The 26501-nt window shown below is 46.0% G+C and overlaps 2 protein-coding genes across 8 annotated transcripts in view; both read left to right on the forward strand.

The window, feature by feature from the left end:
- LOC139228803 (alpha-1,3-galactosyltransferase 2-like) overlaps nt 1-26501 on the forward strand; it is a 79970-nt gene that overhangs the window by 45951 nt on the left and 7518 nt on the right. For 4 of the 7 annotated variants that reach the window (XM_070860188.1, XM_070860187.1, XM_070860190.1 and 1 more), the window contains 3 exons: nt 9712-9807; nt 18587-18724; nt 23600-25232. In XM_070860188.1, coding sequence (XP_070716289.1) covers nt 9712-9807; nt 18587-18724; nt 23600-24290 — 925 coding nt within the window. In that variant the 3' untranslated portion in view covers nt 24291-25232. Of the gene's footprint in view, nt 1-9711; nt 9808-18586; nt 18725-23599; nt 25233-26501 lie in introns of those variants that run through there. The other 3 variants (XR_011587624.1, XR_011587625.1, XM_070860189.1) reach the window with 2 other exon arrangements.
- Nucleotides 24993-26501, forward strand: part of LOC139228805 (chymotrypsin-like elastase family member 2A) — an 89077-nt gene continuing 87568 nt past the window's right edge. Inside the window, exon 1 of the mRNA XM_070860195.1 lies at nt 24993-25091. The gene's annotated coding sequence lies outside the window, so the exon portion shown is untranslated. The remainder of the gene's footprint in view (nt 25092-26501) is intronic.

Raw genomic sequence — 26501 nt, forward strand, 5'->3', positions numbered from 1 at the left:
CCTCTCTTCCCCCCCCCCCCCCCCTCCCCCCCTCCCCCCCCTCTCACTCCCACCTCCCCCCCCTCTCTCTCCCTCCTCCCCCCCCTCTCTCTCCCTCCTCCCCCCCCTCTCTCTCCCTCCTCCCCCCTCTCTCTCCCTCCTCCACCCCTCTCTCTCCCTCCTCCCCCCCCCTCTCTCTCCCTCCTCCCCCCCCCTCTCTCTCCCTCCTCCCCCCCCTCTCTCTCCCTCCTCCCCCCCCTCTCTCTCCCTCCTCCCCCCCCTCTCTCTCCCTCCTCCCCCCCCTCTCTCTCCCTCCTCCCCCCCCCTCTCTCTCCCTCCTCCCCCCCTCTCTCTCCCTCCTCCCCCCCCCTCTCTCTCCCTCCTCCCCCCCCTCCCTCTCCCTCCTCCCCCCCTCCCTCTCCCTCCTCCCCCCCTCCCTCTCCCTCCTCCCCCCCTCCCCTCTCTCTCTCTCTCTCTCTCTCTCTCTCTCTCTCTCTCTCTCTCTCTTTCCCCCCCCCCCCCCCCAACCCAACACCACCTACCTGTAAATCTGGTGCTGGGGACGGGCCCTGCCCGAAGTCTCGGGCCGGCCAGTTCAGCCTTCGGTCCTGAAAGGCCTGCCTGAAGCACTTTCACACAGGTCGGAAGATGGTTTATTTAATCTTTTCTTTGCTTATAAATGTTTATTCTTGTTGGGTTTATTTGTATAAGTATAAATAAGGATTTATTGTAGAATTTAATGACTTCCCTTCTCCCCCCCCCACCTCGTTCTGGACGCCTAATTTGTAACCTGTGCCTTATTTTTTAATGTGTAGAACAGGTTTTTTCAGTTCTACAAAAATCTTCACTTGCTCCATTCTACTTTAGTTTGGAGTACGTTTTCACTGTGGAAACTTTCAAATCAGGCGTCAGTGGCCGGACACTCCCCCTTTTGAAGAAAAAATTCTGTTCCAAAGTAGAACTGTTCTACCTGACTAGAACTGCAGAAAAAACAATGTGGAGAATTGCGATTTCTAAGATAGTCCGTTCTCCACCAGTTGCTCCTAAAAATCAGGCGCAAATCATGTGGAAACTTGGGCCCTAAATCTTGTATTTATGACCTCCAGTTTTGATCTCTCCCTCAAGTGGAAATTATTTCTCCACTTCTACCCTATCGAGCCTTTTCATTATCTGGTTGTCCTCAACCTTCTCTTTTCTAGAGTAAAGAGCTGCAGCATTTGCATCCTTTTTGTGATGGTTCTAACCCCTCCATTCTGGTATACTCCTTGGGAATCATTATGTGCCTTTGCCAATGCCTGTATCCTTTTTTAAAATAGAGACCAGAACTCCACATACAGTATGCAGTGTGGTCTAACCAATGTTTGATGCAAGTTTAACACAACTTCTCTGCTTTTCAATTCTATCCCTCTCGAAATGAACCCAGTGTATGATTTGCTTTTTGGTAATGGTCATATTAACCTGCATTGCTACTTTGTGACTGTGTATCTGTCCCCCAACATCCCTTTGTTCCTCTACCTCATTTAGATACTTATTTTCTAAGCAGTATGTGGCTGTCTTATTATTCTTACCCAAATAGACTTCCTCTCACTTATCTATATTGAAATTCATTTGCCAATTACATGCTCATTCTGCAGGTTTATTAATGTCGTCTTGTATTTTGTCACATTCTTCCTTTTTGTAGTAACTACACCTCCCAATTTGGTGTGTCTCAAATTTTGAAATTGCATTTCCAACTCGTGGGTCCAAATCGTTAATTTAAATTGTGAACATTGGTCCCAGCACCAATCCCTGTGGAACACCACTTCTCATGTTTTGCCCATCCAAGTAACTACCTTTAACACCTACTGTTTTCTGTTTTGTAGCCAGTTTGCTATCCATTCTGCAACTGTCTGCTGACTCCACATTCTCTGACCTTCGTCATGAGTTTACTATGTGGTATCTTACTGAAGACCTTTTGAAAATCCATATATATTACATCTGCATTTCACTTGTCTACACTTCGTTATTTCAAGCATCACCTTCCCTTTTTGAAATCCGTGCTGACTACTCTCCCATTTTCGGTTTCTAGACTCTCTTCGATTCCACATTTGAATAAAGATTCTACCCACATTACATTAACTGGCCTATAGTTCCCTGGACTTGCTCTATCTCCCTTCCTTTTTTTTTAAATATAGGAATAACATTAGCTGTTTTCTGGCACAGTTCCCTTTTCTAATGAATGAGTGTCCATGCTCTTATTCAATAGCGGAATAGGCTCGAAGGTCCATGGGGCCTACTCCTGTGCAAAACTCATGGTCGCTCTGAGCTGCAGTGACTCGAAGCCAAGGTATTCCCTTAAAATGTGATTATCCGGGTCAGTCCCGCACTCCACAAACCCCCACATCACTGTCCCGACACACAGCCCACACTGCCATCACTAGTTTTAATGTATTTATTTGTTAGAATTGTTTAATTTTAGAACTAATAGGAACACTCTAGGTTGGGATTATATTCAGTAGATGGATTTTGACTTGATTTTAAATGAATTGGTTATTAATTATTTGGACTCATTTATTTTATAGTTGAAAATAGTGTGTATAATATATTTAGCTTAATTTCCCTGGGATCCACTGCCCCTCACTTGTGCTGACTATGATGTCCGTTTAAGGTATTTCTCTGGGATTAGGCTCCTTTTTAAACTGCTCCAATTTCCCGCTCTTTTTAATGGCTCTGCTGATTTTATTGGGTTAAATCAGTAGCCTACATGAGCTGCACTCTCATGTCTATTATGTCATCGTAACCCCCTCGCTATATTATTGGCATGCACTGGAATTTATTATCATATACTTTATTCTGAAATGTGATCTGTAGTGCCACTTGTTAATGGATTTGTGCTTGTTTTGTGGGCTGGATGGGGTGCATTCTGAGCGCTAACAATATTTTAAATGTGTAGTCATGGCCTCTGTTTGCTACCGTCTGACTGAGTGCTGTCTATTCTAATCTTATTTAGCTGGTCATTATTTTGTGACTTACAATGGATACTGTCAAATTCTGTGTTTATTTCTAGCCTGTTCTGACGTAAATATTAGGGCGAGATGTAAAACGGACTGCATTCTCGCCGTCGCCCATTTTTACACTATCGTATAAATTTAACATCTGAGCATTTTCAACTCGTTCTTTCCTTCAATTCAGTCCTGCAGATGTAAACTAATGCCTCCTGAAGTCTTTACAAAAATGCAGACAGCTGAACACACAGACCATGAGAGCACTGAGCGGCTGTGTAAAAGCTTATTTTGTATAGTCCTAACACACACTAACTATTTTCACTGGAGCTACTAGTTGCTGTGGATTGCTGCTCTGATTTGCACAACTGTGCTTGGGCGATGCACAACCTGGAGACCGACGACGTGAGAACACGTGCTGACTCCGGAGACTTGAGTGCACAGCTCAGACTTCAGGGACCTGAAGACACACCAAACTGGATCCATTGTCGCCCCTTGGTGTCACTGAGCTCTCTCTGGGTCTCCATGTCACATCTCTGTCTGTCCCCTTGCATCCTCTAGCACAAACTGCTTCTTTGAGTGTCTGACCTTGTTCCACCCCTCTTGCCTCTCCTCATTTAAATTCCTCGTTCTCCACTGCACATCCAAATTTGTCACCGCGATGTCTTCACTGCTTTCCTCCCTCCACCTCTGCACCGTGACTACTCCTTGCTGACTTTAACCTCCATCTCAATTCATCTTGCTCTCCTGAGTTCACTGCCCTCCTATCCTCAATCTCACCCTCCAGATAAAGTCCCCTACCCATATTTCCAGCTACTCCCCTGACCTTGCCATCTCACATGGGCTCATTACTCCCATCGTGTGAATCTCTGGCAAGGCCATCTCTGATCACTTCCTTGAATCATTCTTCACCCACATTCCTCTTCCCCACTTCCTTCTATGTCCACCTCCTGGGGGAGAAAAATCTCCTTATATCCCAAGTCACTTAAAACTGTACTTCGAAATTACTAACTGTCCAACCTTTGGCCTGCCATTCACCAGATCACCATGCTCAACCATACCCTCACCTCCACCTTTTGATGTGCGAGGCCCCATTCAAACCATTACTCGCACTCACCCTGGTTCCATTTTTATCTGTCCAGTCATAGCCAGAGAATCACCTGCACGGCTTCTTTTCCCACTCCCATGCCATTACCTCAAGTCCCTTAAAGGATCTAGACCGTCCTATTTCTCATCTATCTATATGTTGCTCCTCGGTGACATTATCTGAAAACACCGTGTCAGTTTCCACATGTACGCTGACGACACCCAGCTCTACCTCACCACCACCATCACCTCTCTCAACTCCTCCACAGCCTCTAAATTGTCTGACATCCAGTACTGGATGAGCAGAAATTTCCTGCAGCTAAGTATTCATCCAATTTCCCTTTGAAGCCTACTATAGAATCTATTCCACCACCCTACCAGGCAGTGCATTCCAGATCATAACCACTCGATGCATTAAAACGTTTTTCCTCGTATCGCTTCTGGTTCATTTAGCCAATCACCTTAAATCTATGTTCTCTTGTTCTCGATCCTTCCACCATTATTTATTCTGTCCAAACCCTTCATGATTTTAAACAGCTATCTGATTTACTCTTAGCCATTTCTGCTCCAAGGAGAACAACTCCAGCTTCTCCAGTCTATCCATGTAACTCTAATTCCACACCCTGTGGAGCCATTCTAATAATTCTCTTCTGCACCCTGTCCAAAGCCTTCACATCTTAAAGTGTGGTGCCCAGACTTGGACACAATATTCCAGCTGAGGCTGAACTAGTGTTTTATACAGGTTTAGCACAAATTCCTGGCTTTTGAAGGCCATGCCTCTATTTATAAAGCCCAGGATCCCATCTGCTTTGCTAACCTGTTCTGCCACCTTAACGATTTGTGCAGAAACACCCCCAGGTCCCTCTTTTTTGCACCCCCTTTAAAATTGTAGGTCTTCATTAGGCATTGATTGAACAACTTGTAGTGAAGCGATGAGTGTAGTGTTTAAAAGATGTGTGCAGTGAGAACACCTGGTAGAATTGTTGAGTGATCCTTACAAACTAACTGCTATCTGCCCTACAAATGCAAACTGCTGTCTGGTTATATTGTAGTGTAAAGGTTATATTGTGTTTTAAAGTACAGTACAGCCTTCCGGCACTGTAGTGCTTGGCTAAAAATAAGCTCCTAAGGGCCAGCAAATCATGCCCCATCTGTTTTTAATTTGTACATAAAAGTAATATAAATAGTGGATGGGGGAGGGGACATCACTGGATTCTTCTGCGTCAAGTTTGAATCAACTGCCTTTCCTGTCGGTAGAATCTGGTGGGAAGCAGTAAAAATAAATCGCTGACAGTGTTTCCGGATTTCCTGGCAGGATATGTGGGCTGATTGGTATGTTCAGCTCCCAGCAGCATTGCTCTATGCCTCGGAGTCCACAATACCGAATGTTTCAACTGAAGTTGGAGGGAAGCCTGCTAGGAGTGGAAGTGCATGTTCATCTGGTGTCAAGGCTGTAACCTTCCTGTGGTTCTACTGGCCAATCAGTTCCTGTCAGGGTGTTTTACTTTTTCAGCCTGAGCACTTCACATTAACAGTAATCTCATTACCTCACTTATCTTGGAATCTCTACTTGGTTGCGGCCCACCCTGAAGCAGCAAGCTCATAACAACTTGCATTAATTTAGTGCCTTTTAACGTCGTAAAACGTCCCACAGTGCTTCACTGGAGCGTTATCAAAAAATATTTGACAGCAAGCCGCATGAAAGGCTTGGTCAAAGCTAGACTTCCCTCTTCACGTTGCTCATATATCGCCCGAAACAGATCTCTATCGCCCATTTTGAGGAAAAAGTAATATCGCCGGAAAAATAAGCCCCCAAGTTTTGGCTCACTTCGCCAAACTGATCGCCCACACAAGGCCCATCCCAACTTTCGGCACATCGCCATTACAAGGCTGGGCTGATTTAAGTCCGAAAACATCGCTGTGAAATAGTTGCTTTTCCTGGGCTTTACAGAAGGAAATGGGCACTACAGGTGCCATTTTGAAGATCGGAGGAAGGGGGGGAGACAGCCAAAAAATCGTGCTTCGATGGTTGTGAGTGATTTATGGGTCCTGTATAGATAGATCTACTCAGATTTTCAATTGTATTTAATTTTACTAATAGTAGCCTAGTGGATTCGGCATTTTTTTTAGTGAAAATAATTAAAGTGAAGGGGGCCTAGTGTTAGACTGGGGCTGGAATAGATATAGTAGTTTAATAGATTCACATTCTTTAGTGAAAAGTTCATTTATTGCCATTGAAAATAATTTATTGATAGTAATGGGGCCTGTTTTCTGCGCCATTACTCATAACTGCTCACACGCTGGTTTCTGAAAGGATCAATCGAAGAGATGGCAGAGAAATGCAGAGACTGAAGAGGTGAGTGTACAGATATAAAGAAACGCAATCTTGCTTCAACTTGTCTGAAAACACATGTCTAAGGAGGTTGCGCTTCCGGAAGGAGGCCATCGATGAGATATATCAGCTCATCAAGGATGATTTGCAGCCTTCCAGCACCATCAGAACCACACTGTCCATTGAGGTGAAGGTTACTGCAGCACTAGTCTTCTACGCTTCAGGATCTTTTCAGGCTTCAGCTGGCGACATCTGCCATATCTCTCAGCACGCTACACACTGCTGTATTCGACAGGTGACTGACGCCCTTTACACTTGCAGGATGGACTTTATAAGCTTCCTTATGACCAGGGAGGCACAGACCTGGAGGGCTTTGGGTTTCTCCAGATAGCAGACTTCCCCAAGGTGAAGGGAGCAATAGACTGCACGCACATCGCCCTGAAAGCCCCCTTAAAGAATGCAGAGGTGTTTCGTAACAGAAAGGGATTCCACTCCCTAATTGTGCAGCTTGTTGTCGACCATAAACAAATAATCATGACAGTAAATGCTACATTTCCTGGCAGCATCCATGATGCGCACATCGTATGTGAGTGCTATCCCTGACCTGTTTGTCAATCAGCCAGAGGTCACGGTTGGATGCTGGGGGATAAGGGATATGGCCTTGCCAGTTGGCTGATGACCCCACTGCGTAATCACGTCACTAAAGCAGAAAAACGTTACAATGAAAGCCATATAGCGACATGCCACGTCGTCAAAGACCATTGGAGTTCTAAAGCAGCGCTTCAGATGCCTGGTCCATTCTGGTGGCCGCCTACAGTACCATCCTGACCAGGTGGCTGAGTTTATTGTAGTGTATTGCATGCTGCATAACCTAGCTATAAGGAGAAGACAACTAATGCCAGATGGGGCTGCAGCTGCACCTCCAGAAGGAGGGGAGACAGAAGAGGAGGCTGGTGAGGACCAGCTTGGCAATGTAGCAATGGTCCTACACGCCCCCCACCCCCAGATGAACAGTACTCTGTGGGAGTTACGTGGCCGCAAAGCTGTTGTCAGCAGCTGATAAAGGAATGCTTTGCATGAACTTGTATTGGGGGTTGTCACATTTACATTTAGATTAATAATTACGTTTGTACGAAAGTTGCATTTGTGTTATGTTTTAGCCTTGCCTGCACTGGCCTGGCCTTTGTAGTGCAGCATTTACATTAATGCTTAACTTGGGTAATGTTATTACAAGAGAATAAAGATGTTAAAGTATTCAAAATTTTCAAGTTAACTAACCTTTATTCGAGAATGCACAAAAATTGATTGCAAACAGAATTCTTTTCAAACGCACTCGCCCCGCCCCACCCCACCCCTCCCCCCTCCAAACTATGAACGAACATTTTTTCTTTCCTTCCCTTTTTCCCTTTTTCCTCCCGCACATATCCAGAAGCCTGTTGATATGGAAGCCGTTTGACTTCCTCTTTCGGTGGGCGAACACAGTTTCGCCAAAAATCACATTGCCCGTTCCACATCGCCGGCCTATGGCCGAGTGGAAAATCACAAAAAAAAATGGGCCTTGTACCAGCGATCAATAAGGCTAATACGTCCTACATCGCTGGAACAAGGCCCATTTTTGGGTGCAGTGGCCCCCGAGTGAAAAGTGTAGCCCTAAGTGTTTTAAAGGAGGGGAGAGAGAGACTGCGAGGTTTAGGTATGGAATGTCAGAGCTTGGGGCCTAGGCAGCTGAAGGCAGAGCCACCAATGGTGGAGCAATGCAAATTGGGGATGCACGAGGTTGAATTGGAGGAGTGCAAAGATCTTGGAGGGTTGTAGGGCTGGAGGAGGTTGCAGAGCCCGGGAGGGGCGAGGCCTTGGAGTGATTTGAAAATCAGGATGAGAATTTTTAAATGGAAGTATTGTCGGACAGGCAGCCAATGTAGGTCAGTGAGCAAAAGCTGAACCTCAAGTTGTCTATGCTCCTGCCTTCGCAGTAGACCGTGCACGCAGGCAGCCCCCAACCAAGGGACTTTCAAAACCCCACCAGCAGCAAAAGGCAGCACCATTAAACAATCCCTTGTCTCTGCTCCTGATGCATTGGCCACCAGGGCTGCTGTGTCCCTGCCTGCCATTGCTTTAAACCTGACCAATCACCTGAGTCCCGAAGCTGCTGGGTCTCCGTGCCACCCCCACCCTGTTGCAGAAGGAAAGAAAGACTTGAATTTATATAGCACCTTTCACGATCATCTGACCTCTCCAAGTGCTTTACAGCCAATGAAGTACTTTTGGAGTGCAGTCACTCTTGTAATGTGGGAAACGCAGCAGCCAATTTGCGCACAGCAAGCTCCCACAAACAGCAATGTGATAATGACCAGATAATCTGTTTCATGTTGATTGAGGGATAAATATTGTCCATGACCCCCTGTGCTCTTATTCGAAATAGTGCCATGGGATCTTTTACGTCCATTTGCGAGAGCAGACGGGGCCTCTGTTTAATGTCTCATCCGAAAGTCGGCACCTCCAAAAGTGCAGCACTCCCTCACCTCAGCACTGCACTGGAGTGTCAGCCTAGTTTTTTTTAATTACTTTTTTTTTTGTGCTCAAGTCGCTGGAGGTGAACCCACAACTTTCTGACTCCGAGGCGAGAGTGCTACCCACTGAGCCACGATGAGAGAGAGGTATAAACAAAGCAAGATTGGCATAGAGAAGAAAAGTGTAAGAATAGAAAGAGAGGAGGAGGAGAGAGACAAATAATTGTAGAGAACCTGAAATGAAGAGGGGAGGATATGAGTGAAGGGAAGGAGACAGACACGCAAGTAAGGGAGAGAGAGAAATTGAAATGGGGAGCTATTTAAGGTGGATTAGTAGTACAACTTTGGCATTGTTGCGAAGCTTCTGTGCACTCGTGCTAAAGTTGTGTATAGTTCGGTGGCAACTTCACCCAAGGATCCAGCCTACTACCCCGGAGTTTGGACTGTGTTTCCATCAGCTGCCCCATGAGTAGTCCATGGACTGAAATTCATTCTCATGTATTGAGAGTATATGTTGAAAAAGATTGGCTAATTTAATCATTCACCCAGAATTTCCTGGAACCAATTTACAGATGATTGGGAGGAAGCTAATGAAACTGGAGTTGGTCTGGTTAGATTGTCCCTACATTTTGTGAATAGGACTGACTTTGGCACATTTCCACATTGTCGGATTGATGACGCTTATTAATTGCAATAGCTCGGCTCAGGGACTACCCAGTCTGCCACTTTTAGCTGAAGCTGCTTTCAAATATTTCAGCCATGTCAAATGATGGGTTATGGAGGTAATTCATTCCTAACACTGTGTTCTATTATCTGCTTCCAGGTTTATGGAGGGCTTTCTTCCCATGGATAAGTGCCATTTGCCCAAAGGATTTCAATTAAAACCTGGAAACCATGTGGATAATAGCCTGGCTCATTGGTACATACTTTTCCCAAACTCTTGTTAATCGTTAACAAATGGTTTTTGTTTACTGTTTCACATTCTATTAAATAGAAATGTTCTCATGTAAGCACTTTTCTCCCCACTTCTCTTGAAGGTGCCAACTCTCGTTGGGGTACAGCTCACTTGGGGGCTAGCAGTTCCTCAAATAATTGCCCTTTATTCATGTTTCAGCCTAGTTAGTGAGAGATTCTACTATACACTTTGGGGGCGGGAGGGGGGGGGGGGTGTGCAGGTTGAGGTGTGTGTGCAGGGCGGGGGGGGGAGGAGGAGGAGGAGGAGGAGAGAGAGCTACAGGATTAGCATCTTAATTGAGATTGATCTTGTTCTTATCCGATGTTCAAACACGCCACTGGCTAGAAGGATCCCTAGTGGATTTTTCCACTATCCACTCCAGTTGCTTGCTCAGTCTTGATAGCTTTGCACAGCTGTTCAACTAAAAGTCAAGTTAAACCTAATTTACACTTTAACTTCCCTCTGCTGGAGTCGAGATTCTTTGTGAATAAAGTATATACCATCAGAATGGCACCCATTCTCCTCTATTACTGATCAGACCAATCCTTTGAAACAATTCATTCATCAGCATATCTGTAGTCTTGATCATCCCAGTAATTTAGTTAATGTCTTGGGATCGGAGGTGAGAATATCCCGCATCTTTGCCAATGGGCCTTTGTGACCATTGCCACTGTTGTAAGGTTTTTGAAATTACGGTTAAGTCTCAAATTATTCATCACTTTGAAAGTTAAGGCCTAATTCATGATCACTGGGATATGATTTTCAGTGTGGCCGTTCCTCTGGTAATTCTGTTGCCTATAATACCAATGGCAGAACTTTTTTTTTTAAACAATTTTGGTGAATTACTTATCGTTGCTTTGGACATCTTCAAAGCTTTTGACCGAGACTGGCTCTGTGCATTTCTAAACCAGTTATTGTCATAGTCTCCCACAAAAGCTATTTTCATGGCTCTCCAGTTTAATCTCATCACTGTTGTAGTTCAACCTCTGACCCCCCCGCCCCCTCAACTCAAGTGTACCCCAGAACTTTGATCTCTCCCTCCTCTGTTCCTTGATTTCAATGACCTGCATTCATTCAACCCTATCCAATCTCTTGCTGATCATCCCACTCTATATTCATCACTTCCTTCAGATTGTACAAACCATAACGCAAGAATTAGGAGTAGGCCATATGCCCCTCGAGCCTGCTCTGCCACTCAAGATCATAGCTGATCTTTGACCTCAACTGCACTTTCCTACCCTATCCCCATATCCCTTAATTCCTCGAGTCCAAAAATCTATTTATTCCAGCCTTGGATATGCTCAACGACTCCGCATCCATTGCACTTTGGGGCACATTCACAACCCTCGGAGCGAAGACATTCTTCTTCATCTCCATCTTAAAAGGCCGGCCCCTTATCCTGAGACTATGCCCCCTAGTTCTAGACTCTCCAGCCTGGGCAAGCAATCTCTCCGCATCTACCCTGTCAATCCACCTCAGAATCTTGTATGTTTCAATGAGACCCCCTCTCATTCATCTAAACTCCAGAGAGTATAGGCCCAATCTACTCAATCTCTCCTCATAGGACAACCCTTTCCTCCCAGGAATCATTCCTTTTAAATAAGGAGACCAGAACTATGCATTACTCAAGATGTGGTCTCACCACAGCCCTATTTAATTGTAAGACTTTTTTACTCTTGTACTCCAACCCTCTAGCGATAAAGGCCAACATGCCATTTGCCTTCCTAATTGCTTGCTGTACCTACATGCTAACTCTGTTTCTTGTACTAGGGCACCCAAATCTCTGAACATCAATATTTAATAGTTTCTCGCCATTTAAAAAAAAATACTTTGTATTCTTCCTATTAAAGTGAATAACCTCACATTATACTCTGCCACCTTTTATTGCCAACTCACTTAACCTGTCTATATCCCTTTGCAAGCTCTTTGCATCCTCCTCACACCTTGCTTTTCCTCCTAGCTTTGTATCATCAGCAAACTTGGATACATTGCACTCAGCTCCTTCGTCCAAGTCATGAATGTAAACAACTGAGGCCCAAGCACTGATCCTTGCAGCACCCCACTAGTTACAGCCTGCCAATCAGAAAATGACCCATTTATCCCTACTGTTTTCTGTCAACCAATCCTTTTATCCATGCGAATACCTTACCCCCAATCCCATGTGCCCTTAATTTCCTAACAGCTTTTTATGTGGAAACCTTATCAAATGTTTTTTGGAAATCCAAATATACTACATCCATTAGTTCCCCTTTATCTAGTTACATCCTCAAAGAACTCCTAATAAATTTGTCAAACACCATTTACCTTTCATAAAACCATGTTGACTCTGCCTAATCTGATTTTCTAAGTACCCTTTTATAAAGGATTCCAGCATATTCCTGATAACTCATGCCAGGCTAACTGGCATGTAGTTTGTAGTTCAGTTTTCTCTCTTCCTCCTTTCTTGAATAGCAGGGTTACACTTGCTACCTTCTAAACTGCTGGCACCATTCCTGAATCTAGGGAATTTTTGAAGATTACAACCAATGCATCCGTTATCTCTGCAGCCACTTCTTTTAGAACCCTAGAATGTAGGCCATCAGGTCCATAGGATTTGTCTGCTTTTAGTCCCATTAGTTTCTCAAAGTACTTTTTCTCTACTGATATTAATTACTTTAAGCCCCATCATTCCCCACTATTTTTGGTATACTTTTTATGTCTTGTGAATCCATTCTAGGATTCTGTAAATTTGCAGGGAAAAGGGTGGGGAGTGAGATTAGCTGATGGGCTTTTGCAGAGAGCCGGCACGGGCTCGACTGGCTGAATGACATTCTTCTGTGCTGTAACCATTCTATGATTCTAAGACGGATACAAACTATTTGTTCAAAGTCTCTGCCATTTCCTTATTCCCCAATATAATTTCTCCTGTCTCTGCCTCTCTGGGACCAACGCTTATTTTGCTACTCTTTCTTTTTACATGCTTGCAGAAGTTCTTAAAATCTGTTTATATTTCTTGCTAATTTACTCTTGTATTCGGTTTTCTCCCTTTTTATCAATTGTTGCTCATCCTTTGCTGATTTCTAAAGCTCTTCCAATCCTCTAGCTTACATAATTCTTTGCAACATTATAAGCCCCTTTTAATCTAACACAATCCTTAACTTCTTTAGTTAGCCATGGAGGATCACTTTTTTGTGTGTGGAAAATACCTCTGCGTGGATAAATCTGTACACGTTAATCTCCTCCATGCCTTTTGGGGACCAGGCAGAGAAAATTTTGTTTCTTTCTGTCATGTATTCAACCAGCATTGTAACCCATGTATAATCTGACCTAAGTTGTACACTGTGAGAACAATGACCACTAGGTGGTGAACTTGTGGGAGACACTCCTAACCTGGACCTTCAGATATAAAAGGGGAAGCTCCACCAACTTCCATCACTTGAGTGCCATGGAATAAAGGACAGGTTACAGACTGACCTCTCAAGCATGGGCCTTGTGTGCATTTATACTGTATAGTAAGGACGTATCAATGGCGACGAGAAACTGGGATTTAAACCACGCGAGCATGGCCACGAGCAGAACAGATGAGAGGTACTGTGTTAAGGAATGGTTGGGACAGAGATTCAACATTGTTAAAGCAGCACACAGTTCTCCAGGCAGACAAGGGCAGTCTGGCATGCCCCAACATGTAGTCGAACCCAGAGGGGGAGTTCGACAGAGACAATGGCAAGCTGAATGGCGATTCACGCCATTACAAGGGACAATGCGATCAGTATTGGGGCCATCAACACCTGTTAATGGCGCACTCAAGGACAATAACAGGGGCAGTCAGGGACGATCGACTGGCAAGGGACCTTTTGTTTCCAACAGCAGCTCATGTTGGGGATGTGGAGGCACACACTCAGCTGGAGTTTGCAGAGATGAGCAAAATACCTGCAGAAATTGCAGAAATGAACGTTTGGGGAAATCGCTGGAAGCTGAAGTTCAGCGAGTTCATGTGGAGCACGTATACAGTTCATACACCAGGACGCCACTGATAATGATGAAAGTGCTCCTCAATGACATCCCAGTATCAATGGAGCTAGACACTGGGGCCAGCCAGTCCCTGATGGGTATCAAACAGTTCAAAAGGTTGTGGGCGTCCAAGGCCAGGAGGCCAAAATTATCACCGATTGACGCACAGCTACGGACATACACAAAGCAGATCATTCCGGTGCTAGGCAGCGCCACGGTAGTCGTGACCCACAAAGATTCGGAGAACAGGTTGCCACTCTGGATTGTCCCGGGGGACGGTCCCGCACTACTGGGGAGGAGTTGGCTTGCAGTCATGAACTGGAAATGGGGCGATGTCAATGCAATTTCCTCTGGAGCGAGTATCATGCTCACAGATCCTGGACAAATTTGACTCAATATTTCAACCCAGCATTGGCACTTTCATGGGGGCCAAGGTAGTGATTCACATAAACCCGGACGCCAGGCCAGTACACCACAAGGCCAGAGCGGTGCCGTATGTGATGCAGGAAAAGATAGAAGGTTAATTGGACCGCCTGCTGAGGGAAGGCATCATCTTGCCAGTCGAATTCAGTGACTGGGCGAGCCCAAATGTGCCGGTGCTCAAGGCGGATGGGTCGGTCAGGATATGTGGCGATTACAAGGCCACCATCAATCGAGTGTCACTCCAAGACCAGTACCCGCTACAGAGAGCGGAGGACCTCTTTGCGACGCTATCCAGTGGCAAACTTTTTTCAAAATTGGACCTGGCCTCCGCTTACATGACCCAGGAGCTGGCGAGTGAGTCGAAGAAGCTGACCACCATCACGACACACAAGGGGTTGTTTGAGTACAACAGATGTCCTTTCGGGATTCGCTCGGCTGCCGCGATCTTCCAACGAAATATGGAAAGCCTCCAAGTCGATTCCAGGGACGGTGGTTTTTCAGGACGACATCCTCATCACGGGTTACAATAATTAAGAACACCTCCACAACCTGGAGGAGGTGCCACGCAGACTGGACCGGGTAGGGCTGCGACTGAAAAAGGCGAAGTGCGTCTTCCTAGCTCCAGAGGTCGAATTCCTGGGGATGAGGGTAGCAGCAGACGGGATCAGACCTACTGCGTCCAAGATGGAAGCGATCCAGAGAGCACCCAGACCCCGTAACACAACACAGCTGCATTCATTCCTGGGGCTCCTGAACTATTTTGATAACTTTCTTCCCAAATTGAGCACGCTGCCAGAGCCGTTACACATGCTCCTATGCAAAGGTCGCGAATGGGTCTGGGGGGACAGCCAGGAAAGGGCTTTTAATAGAGCACGCAATTTGTTATGCTCCAACAATCTGTTAATGCTATATGACCCATGTAAGAACCTTGTGTTAACGTGCGATGCGTCGTCTTATGGTGTCGGGTGTGAGTTGCAGCAGGTTAATGCCAAGGGTCAGTTAAGCCGGTAGCTTATTCCTCCAGAAGTCTGTCCCAGGCAGAAAGGGACTACGGGATGGTAGCAAAGGAGGCGCTCGTATGTGTATATGCGGTAAAGAAAATGCACCAGTATCTGTTTGGCAGGAAATTAGAGCTGGAGACAGATCACAAACCCCTAACTCCCCTTTTGGCCGACAACAAGGCCATAAATGCAAACGCATCGGCCCGCATACAGAGGTGGGCACTCACGTTAGCCACCTATGACTACACTATTCGGCACAGACCAGGCACTGAAAACTGCACCGATGCACTCAGCAGGCTCCCACCCAGCCACCACTGAGGGGGCTGCTGAGATGGTCATGGCTGTTGAAGCTTTCGGAAGCGAAGGCTCACCCATGACAGCCCGTCAGATCAAAGTCTGGACAAATAGAGACCCGCTATTGTCTCTAGTCAAGAAATGTGTCCTGAATGGGGACTGGGCAGCCATGTACAGGGCATGCCCTGAGGAATTTAAACCATTTCACAGGCGCAGGGATGAACTCTCGATTCAGGCTGATTGCCTACTGTGGGGAAACTGCGTAGTCATGCCCCAGATGGGCAGAGAGGTGTTCATCAGAGAACTCCACAATGAGCACCAGGGCATTGTCACGATGAAGGCAATTGCCAGGTCACACGTTTGGTGGCCAGGGATAGACGTAGATCTGGAACTTTGTGTTCGCAGGTGCAACACGTATGCCCAGCTGGGCAATACGCCAAGGGAAGCCCCCCTTAGCCCCTGGCCATGGCTCCCCAAGCTTTGGTCACGCATCCATGTGGACTACGCAGGTCCTTTCATGGGGAAAATGTTTTTGGTTGGAGTAGACGCCTACTCCAAATGGATCGAGTGTGACATTTTAAATTCAAGCACATCCTCTGCCACGATAGAAAGTCTACGGGCAATGTTCGCTGCCCACGGTCTACCGGACATCTTGGTCAGCAACAATGGCCCATGCTTCACAAGCACTGAATTCCAGGACTTCATGGCAGGCAATGGAATTAACCATGTCAGAACGGCACCGTTCAAGCCAGCCTCAAACGGCCAGGCAGAACGAGCAGGGGATGCTCAGAATCCAAGGGGGTTCCCTACAATGCCGCTTATGCCTCCTGTTGGCCTACAGATCCCGACCACGCTCACTCACAGGGATTCCACCCGCAGAGCTGCTAGTGAAAAGGACGCTCAAAACCCGGTTATCCCTTATACACCCCACCATGAAAGAAATTGTCGAGAGCAGGCGCCAGTCACAATATCGCTACCATGACAGGAATGCGAGGGCGTGATGTATTGATGTAAATGACCCTGTTTTTGTTCTCAACTACGCTGCAGGGCCCAAATGGCTCGCAGGCACTGTGGTTGCCAAAGAGGGAAATAGGATTCTGGTAGTTAAACTTACCAACGGACAAATCTGCTGCAAACATGTGGATCAAACAAAAAGGAGGTTCAGCAACCCCATAGAAGAAGCAGAGGAAGAACATGATATAGAGTTCACTCCTCCACAGGTGACCGAACACAGGAACCAAAGGGAAGAGAGCCCAGTCACTATGGGCAGTCCGGACAGGCCTGAGGCACCGCAAACAGCAGACACTCAAGACAGCACCCAACAACCGGAGCCCCAACTCAGGTGCTCTACAAGGGAGCGTAAACCACCAGAGAGACTTAACCTGTGATCCCAATAAGACTTTGGGGGGGGGGGAGGTGATGTCATGTATTCAACCAGCATTGTAACCCTTGTATAATCTGACCGAAGTTGTACACTGTGAGAACAATGACCACTAGGTGGAGAACTTGTGGTAGACACTCCTAACCTGGACCTTGATATAAAAGGGGAAGCTCCACCCACTTCCATCACTTAAGTGCTATGGAATAAAGGACAGGTCACAGACTGACCACCTTCTCAAGCATGGGCCTCGTGTGCATTTATACTGTATAGTAAGGACGTATCACTTTCAATTCCTCAAATATTGTTTCTTTATATCTTTTTCAAATCTAACCCACAGCTCTTGCCTTTTAATGGCTTCATCCTTAGCCCTTCCTTTTATCTATTGCTATTCTTGAACTCCGATGGGGTCAAAATTGCACCGCGCTGGATTTGCAGCGCATAATTAAGATTAATGACTGGTATTGTGCCAGTGTGGATTTGCACTCTCTGTTTTCTCCTCACCCCCCCGCCCCCCCCCCCCCAATGGTGGGGGCGGTAACCGTGCATTGGTCTGGGGTTCTCGTGGCACGTGACACTCAGCGCATCAATAACTCACCGTGGCATGCTGCCACGTCACAATGTCACTCCCCTTCTCTTAAAGGGCAGGGCCACTGTGATCTGAGCAGCTCCTTTAGTGCCTCCCACTGGGCTATCAGGGAGGGTCTCTGCCCGGCCCCCTCATTGTATGGGTAGTGGGAACCCATAAAAACACTCCCGCTGTATAGGACTAACCACCCTATCGGCTGGAATAAAGATGGTTGCGGCCATGGAAGGAGCGTTAATGCGGCCAGACGGACTGTTAATCAGCCTGCGAATTCTTCCACTACTTCACACTGTTTCTCCAAAGGGAACCTTGAGAAGACACACAAAGATTGTTCCGCTGAACTTTCTCTTCATTCATTCCAAGTCCCCAAATTATTCCTGAGACTTAAATTGCACCATCTCTTGCTCGAACTCATCCTTTCCACCTGTCAAACCTCTTTCCTTCTTCACTGTTTCCTTCCCATAATCTACAAGATTTCAAAGTTTGCATTCCCTTTCAATGACTTGTTAACGCTATAGGCCTTATTTTTTTAAAAAGCTGATGCCAGTTGAAGCAATGGGACTGTCCCCACAACTGACTGAGGTCTGCTTTCTCAGACCATAACTCCAAGCTAGGAACTTTTTATTTTGATGACTCAAACATGCTCTGTCTTTATTAATTCTTAAGCTTCGTAAAAATGATCTTTTATTTACTTCAGAAAATAATTGGAGTCGAAGCCAAGAAACTTGTGCCTGTGCTGGCTCGGAGTAAGTTGTGCTTAGTCCCACATCCCTATCTGTGTCTTTGTCTGGCTCGCGTGCTCTCGCTCTCGCGCTGTGTGTGTTGTGTCTCTTCCCGCTCCTGCTAACTACCCAGTTACCCTTGCCAGAAAGTGTGGCACTGTGAAGCTTGGGCATAGCTCTGATGTCAGTCAAATACCCTGCCTGCACTCTCTGGGATGAATATGGGACAGTTGGGGGAGGTACTGAAGGGCAGCCAGACTCCAGTATGCACCAGTGCCTGAAAAAGGAGGGAGAATATTGGAGGCAAGAAATGGGGATGCTGAATGCTCTGTCATTTTTTTTTCTCTAGGAACAGGACTGATGTGCAGACTTGTACAAATTGGAATGCGCCAATCATTTGGAATGGAATCTTCGATCCCAAGTATTATGATAAGATGTACAAGGAACAGAACATTGTTATTGGTCTCACAGTCTTTGCAGTTGGCAAGTATGTTGCTGTACTTTGTGCTGTGTAGCATGTTGTTGTCACACTCAAAGCCTACTGTAAGATATTACACAGTTACTTTCCCCTTAATTACAGAGCCACTGCTCGAAGAAGGAAATGTGAGTTTATACCATTGTTTCTGGTGCAGTCACACCCACCCCATGCTGGGCAGGCTCTGCAGCATCAACTTCACAACAGAGAATCACTTGCTCACAAGTTTCAACTTTCAGTTTTAGCTCCTTACTGGATGTTTTGAAAAGGCTTTGTACGTGCCAGTGAGGTGCAGACCATATCACCAGGCTGTACTGACCAAACCAAATGCTTCACCTGCCCATGAGGTTGGAAGCTCCGCAAAGCAGCGGTGTTGTCCCACAGTCTCTGTTGAGTGCTGCTTTCGGCTGGGGCAGTAATGAAGGCTACCAATGGGTTTCTGCCTGAGCTCTGGCAGCGTTCCTAATTTTCTCTCTCATCCCTTTTTCTATCTTTGCCTAAATCTAGAAAAGGAAATTGGATAAGCCATTGAAAATGAAGAATGATTGATTGGAAATAAGGGGAGGGCAAGCAAATTGGATTATCGTAGATAGATTCAAAATCAAATTTGGGATCTTGCAAATCCGTATGATTTTAGTATCGCTCCACAAGTTGGATTACTTACTGACTTATTAATGCACAGACCTCGTGCATCAAATAGCCGCCTCCTTCTGTGCTGTAATTTCTATAGTTATCATTTTTAACTCTGTCATAAGATAATGTTTAGAACTGTTTTGTATTCCTAGCAAAACGCATTCACTTTTTTTTAAAAAAAGCTAATCTGATAACACCTTGAATTCCAAGAGCTATAGAATATAAAAGCTAAGATGTAATGGTGAGCCTATATAGAAACCTTAATGACACCTCAGTTAGAGTACTGTGCACAGTATTGGCTCCGCACTACAGGAAGGATAATGTGGCTATAGAGAGGTTACAATGCATATTCACTGGGATGCTGCCTTTTACGAGGAAATACAAATATGCAGACTTCAAATGCTGCCATTCCCAGTGTAGGCCCTGACTTGACACATTGGGAGAGCAAGGCTGAAATGCATTCCACAAGCAAGTCTCACACACCCTCCCTAAATCCGGTGGGAGAGGTCAGAACTGTAACCTCAAAATAATAAGCTAAAAAAAGAAACCTCTTGCATTGAACCTCGGGATGAATCAAAGTGCCTCTATATAATGCCAAAAAAAATTTTTGTTGACTGTCAATTCAGTTATGTAGACAAATCCAACAGTCAATCGGCACGTAGCAAAGCCCTACAGAGAGCAAATGAAATGATTGACCAATGAATCTGCTTTTGGCAGTGTTGGTTGAGAGTAATTAAAGCGCAATACAGCAATGGCACTTCACATATATCCTTTTAAAGCCTAGTTCTTTTCTTATCTCTGAAACAGCCGGGGCAGCAGCAGTGAGAATGAAGGTCTCCTCATGGAGACACTTACCGTATCTTGTGCGAAATTGTTAACCGTGATTTGTTCCGTTTATTAATCAGAAAGCCAAACTCCCCACCCCCGAAAATCTGCCCAGTGCTTTCAAATCTGCAAAATTCGTCTTTCACCAGCAGTGAAATATGTTCAGTTTCTGCGCAACGCATGTTTTTCAGAACTCCTTTTGTGCATGAATGTACTTTTTAAATTCAGTTATAAATCTGCCTGATCTCTTGCCAAGAGCTTGAAGTATTATGAAAAGAGTCTCTTGGGGAAGCATTGTTTTTTTTTTAATTTTTCCAAGGTGATTGGTATTTCCAGACATGTGAGCCATTTGTAGCAGCCCCCAGTGAGTGAGGTGCACAATCCAGGGTGAATCTGCACCGTTCGAAGTTGCTTTGTGTGGTGCTACAGTCAGCTGGTGCACCCAACCTTTCTTCATCACTTTAGTATCCATTTAGTAGCATTGAAACCTTCCCATGTAATGTAATTCCTTATGAATGGCACTTTACCAGATCGTAAATTGCATGCCTGGTAAAACAATGGATTGAATCATACAATCTTGGAAAATTATGATACAGAAGGAGGCCATTCGGCCCATCGTGTCCATGCCAGTCGAAAGAGATACCCAGACGAATTCCACCTTCCAGCATTAGGTCCGTAGCCCTGTAGGTTACGGCTCTTTTAAGTGCCTGTCCAAGTACCTTTTTAAATGTGATGAGAGTTTCTGCCTCTACAACCCTTTCAGGCAGTGAGTTCCAGATCCCCACCACCCTCTGGGTCAAGAAATGATGATTCTTCTCCCCGCTACTGGGGTAACTCCTGCACTGCAAACAGCAAGGTACATTAGAAAGTAAGAGGGTGGTGTATCTGGGATGTCTGTGATTTGAGAAAACTGATGTCCCGTTTTCTGACAAAAATGGACTGCATAGTAAAATGTTGGGAAAAGTCTCATAACTTGTTCAGTTGCTGTGGCATGCTGCTTGTGGGTAAAGTTTAATTAAAAAAGGATGGTTAAAGGGTGGATCTGGCTAGTATATTAAATATTGAATGGTTTTAGACAAAATAAATCCTGAATATTACTTTAAAATTCAGCAGGATAAGTCGCACCAGAGGTCTGAGATATAAACTAGTCAAATATAAAATTAAATCAGATACCAGAAGGAACGCCATACCTTGCAATGGGTGAGAAATGTCTGGGATGCACGATAGGAGAGACACTAGGGCTAATTCCACAATCTTGAGTTCTCAGCAAATCAGGGCTACAGTGTTGGGGTATTCAGGGAATAGAGTTGGCGTTTGAGGGGAACGAGGTTCAGGGGAGTTACGGTACCTTGAGTGCCATCCCTGCCATGCACACCATTCAGAATCATACCCTTGGAATTTTGTTGATGTAAAGTCCTGACCCTGCAGTACAGACTTACATGAGGCACATCTTGAAGTCAAGGTCACTCAGGACCTGCACCTTTATTTCACAGCTCTGGAATACTTCACTTGCCTGAGACCTGCCTTTATATACCTGTGTGGGACAGGTGTGCAGTGTCTCCTGCAAGTGCACCCCTGGTAATAAGGTATGCTTGTGGTTACAGGGTCATACCTAGTTAGCCATGTATAGCATGTTAAGATACAGTGGTGTGAGATACATGACAGTTTACTTGTGGTTTTTGATGTGGTAGGCTGTCAGGGAAAATAAAATGTTTTTTTCTGGTTTGCTCACAGTAAAATTGAAACTCATGTTCCTGTCGCTGTGTCCAAGTCAGCATGGATTTATGAAAGGGAAATCATGCTTGACAAATCTTCTAGAATTTTTTGAGGATGTAACTAGTAGAGTGGACAAGGGAGAACCAATGAATGTGGTGTATTTGGACTTTCAAAAGGTTTTTGACAAGGTCCCACACAAGATATTGGCATGCCAAATTAAAGCACATGGTATTGGGGGTAAAGTAATGATGTGGATAGAGAACTGGTTGGCAGACAGGAAGCAGCGAGTCGGGATAAATAGGTCCTTTTCAGAATGTCAGGCAGTGACTAGTGGGGTGCTGCCGGGCTCAGTGCTGGGACCCCGGCTCTTTACAATATACATCAATGATTTAGATGAAGGAATTGAGTGCAATATCTCCAAGTTTGCAGATGACACTAAGCTGGGTGGCAGTGTGAGCTGTGAGGAGGATGCTAAGAGGCTGCAGGGTGACTTGGACAGGTTAGGTGAGTGGGCAAATGCATGGCCGATGCTGTATAATGTGGATAAATGTGAGGTTATCCACTTTGGTGGCAAAAACACGAAGGCAGGATATTATCTGAATGGTGACAGATTAGGAAAAGGGGAGGTGCAACGAGACCTGGGTGTCATGGTACATCAGTCATTGAAAGTTGGCATGCAGGTACAGCAGGCGGTGAAGAAGGCAAATGGTACGTTGGCCTTCATAGCTAGGGGATTTGAGTATCGGAGCAGGGAGGTCTTACTGCAGTTGTACAGGGCCTTGGTGAGGCCTCACCTGGAATATTGTGTTAAGTTTTGGTCTCCTAATCTGAGGAAGGACGTTCTTGCTATTGAGGGAGTGCAGCGAAGGTTCACCAGACTGATATCTGGGATGGCAAGACTGACATACGAGGAGAGACTGGATCGATTGGGCCTGTATTCACTGGAGTTTAGAAGGATGAGAGAAGATCTCATAGAAACACACACAATTCTGACGGGACTGGACAGGTTAGATGCAGGAAGAATGTTCCTGATGTTGGGGAAGTCCAGAACCAGGGGAACGGGTAAGCCATTTGGACTGATGAGATGGAACTTCTTCACTCAGAGAGTTGTTAACCTGTGGAATTCTCTACCGCAGAGTGTTATTGATGCCAGTTCATTTGATATATTCAAGAGGGAGTTAGATATGGCCCACTCGGCTAAAGGGATCAAGGGGTATGGAGAGAAAGCAGGAAAGGGGTACTGAGTGAATGATCAGCCATGATCTTATTGAATGGTGGTGCAGGCTCCTGCTCCTATTCCTTGTGTTACTGAATGCCAGCCTCCAGTGGCTGCGAGTGAGTGCATTAAAATCCATTCACTCAAATGTCCTGCTCTCGAGGTGGCTGAAGGGTGGGCTCCCTGGAGCATGGAAAAACTGAACACACTGACTTAACTGAAAATGTGCTTGTACAGGTGGACATCTGGCTGGGTAATTCTGATCTCCAATAGAGGCCCATTGCACCCCCGATATTAAAATTTCCAGGGGCGGTGGTGTGGTGACTGTTGCATTAACACTAGTAGAACAGCGGGTACGCCAAGATCAGGGGATATGTATTCCCCAAAACGAGTCAACCTTGGGATAAAACTAGGGGGGGCATGGGGAGGGTGGAAGACTGTGGGTGTGTTTGTGTGCATAATGACGATTGCTTCTAAGAAAAGGTTCCATATTTCAGGTACCTGGACTTGTACTTGGAGGAGTTCCTGGTGTCAGCCGATGAATATTTCATGCCGGGATTCTCGGTCATCTACTATGTGTTTGTGGATAATCTGTCGAAGCTGGAAGCGATGAGTTGGAGGCTGAGACGGAAAGTCAAGAGCTTTAAAATTGAAAAGCACAGGCGGTGGCAAGACATTTCCATGTCCCGCATGAAGATGATCGGCAGAGTGATTGAGGACCACGTCAAGCACGAGGCCAACTACGTGTTCTGCTTCGATGTGGATCAGAGGTTCCAAGGTCGCTTTGGCACGGAGGCGTTGAGCGAGTCAGTGGCTCTCCTGCACGCTTGGTATTACCGAAGGCCAAAGTTCTTGTACACCTATGACAATAACCCCCACTCCTCCGCTTACCTGAGTGCCAGGGGGGATTTCTACTACCATGCCGCTGTGTTTGGTGGGACTTGGCAGAGCGTCCAGAACCTGACTCAGAGCTGCTATCGGGGGATCATGCAGGACAAACTGCAAAACGTGGAGGCTCTCTGGCAAGACGAGAGCCACCTCAACAAATACTTTTGGTTGCATAAACCCACCAAAGTTCTTTCACCAGAATACTGCTGGGATCAAAAGATCGGATGGCGGAGAGACATCCATGTGGTCAGACTGTTGTGGGCAAAGAAACAGTACAGCCTCAGTCGGCAAATTGACTAAACATTTAGAAAGGAATTGTTATTAATGTTCATACTGTGCCCCTTGAGATGAGGGAATGACCCTTCCCTCTCCCAGTTTAGTACAGGACGCCTCTTCTGAGAGGCATACCATGTGTTGGACGGATGGTGAATCTGTCTCTACTCTGCCCCAACAATGTACTGTAATCCTCCAAGCTATTGCACTAGTGTGACTCCTCCCATTTCCTCCACCAGCTGTTCTTGCCCAAGAGATGGGTAAGTTGGTGATTTATGCACGATATAACTCCGCTGAGGCTGCCTGAATTCTCCATGTACAACCCTTGCAGCTGGCAGAGTCAGGAGACTTTCATCCATTCTGGACTGTATTGGATGTCTGGTCCCAAAGATGAAAAGACAGGAGGGGTTATTTTCCCTGGAAACATTAGGCACTAAAGAACCTCCAAGGTGGCCAAGATGGGGGGCCGAAATTGCTAACCACCCAAAACTAGTCGCACCTTCCGTTTTTGATGTGTTCCGGCTGCCCCAAGGCCCTGTACAACTGCAGTAAGACCTCCCTGCTCTTATATTCAAACCCCCTAGCTATGAAGGCCAACATACCATTTGCCGCCTTTACCGCCTGCTGTACCTGCGTGCCCAATTTCAGTGACGAATGAACCACGGGGCAGCCAATCGGGAGAAATTCAGCACTGTGGGGCTTCACTTGTTGCTGGAGGTTTGAAGAGGAATTTTGAAACCCATCAGGAAACATTCTGGGATACATTATCAAGACTTGACCAACACCGTCAACATTTATTCTGGCAATTCTGAGGACTTCCTAAAAATAGTGAGTAATGTGCTATAATAACCGAAAATGCTGGAAATCTCCGTCAGGCAGCACCTGTGGAGGGAAAAGCAGAGTTAACATTTTGGGTCAACGACCCTTCTTTTCGAACGCTCCAGTTCCAACGAACACATTCTTAAACACTGAAGAGGGGAAGAAAGAACAAAAGGGAAGGTTGTGATAGGGTGGAAGGCAGGAGAGATTAGAGAGTCAAAAGGATGATGGGCCCGAATTGCAATAGTAATGCCAGAAATTAGATAAACATTAGACAAGATAGGGTATGAATAGCGGAATAATGATCAGCTGCCATTGGAGACCAGGAAAAAAAAATAAGCTCGTAGGGGGAGGGAGCCAAAGATCGCCAGTGGTCACGCTCTGAAATTGTTGAACTCTATGTTGAGTCCAGAAGGCTGTAAAGTGCCTAAACAAAAGATGAGGTGCTGTTCCTCGAGCTTGCGTTTGAGTTTTGTTGGAACAGTGTAGGAGACCGAGGACTGAGAGATCGGAGTGGGAATGGAGTGGAGAATTAAAGTGATAGGCGACCGGAAGCTCGGTCACACTTTCAGACTGCAGGGAGGTGTTCCTCAAAGCGGTCACCCAATCTGCACTTGGTCTCCCCAATGTAGAGACCACTGTTGTATTCATACACTCTTTATTCGTTACAGCTCACTGGACGGGCATTAGGAGTTATTCACAGTTGCTGTACTCGTGCTGGTTCATGTCAGCTTGGGACTCCATTTTGGGTTGTATAAAGCACAGTGAGGTTAAGTTACTTTTCTCCTGGCTCAGTTTGAGTTATTTATGCATACACAACACATACAGTATACTAAATTGAAAGAAGTACAAGTAAATCGCTGTTTCACCTGGAAAGGGGTATTTGGGGCCCTGGATAGTGGGAAGGGAGGAGGTAAAAGGGCAGGTGTTATATCTCCTGCACTTGCACGGGAAGGTGCCCTGGGGTTGCTGGGGGTGACTGCGGAATGGACCAGGGTGTCGCGGAGGGAGCGGTCTCGTTTTGGAATGAGGGAAGGGGCAGATGAGATTGGTGGTGGGATCATGCTGGAGATGACGGAGGATGATCCGTTGAACGTGGAGACTGGTGGGGTGAGGACAAGGGGAACCCTGTCTTGGTTGTGGAGGGGAAGGGGTGAGAGCAGAGGTATGGGAAATAGAACGGCCAAGGGCCATGTTAACCACGGTGGAGGGGAATCCTCAGTTGAGGAAAAAGGAAGACATGTCAGAGGCGCTAGTGTGGAATGTGGCATCAGAGCAGATGTGGCGACGGAGGAACTGGGAGAATAGAATGGAGTCTCTTTACACAGTGTGAGGAAGTGTAGTCCGGGTAGCTGTGGGAATCAGTGGGCTTATAGTGGATACTGGTCGAAAGCCTATCCCCAGAGATGGAGACACAAG

The sequence above is a fragment of the Pristiophorus japonicus genome, chromosome 18 (assembly GCF_044704955.1).
Source record: "Pristiophorus japonicus isolate sPriJap1 chromosome 18, sPriJap1.hap1, whole genome shotgun sequence".
In the NCBI taxonomy this organism is placed as follows: domain Eukaryota; kingdom Metazoa; phylum Chordata; class Chondrichthyes; family Pristiophoridae; genus Pristiophorus; species Pristiophorus japonicus.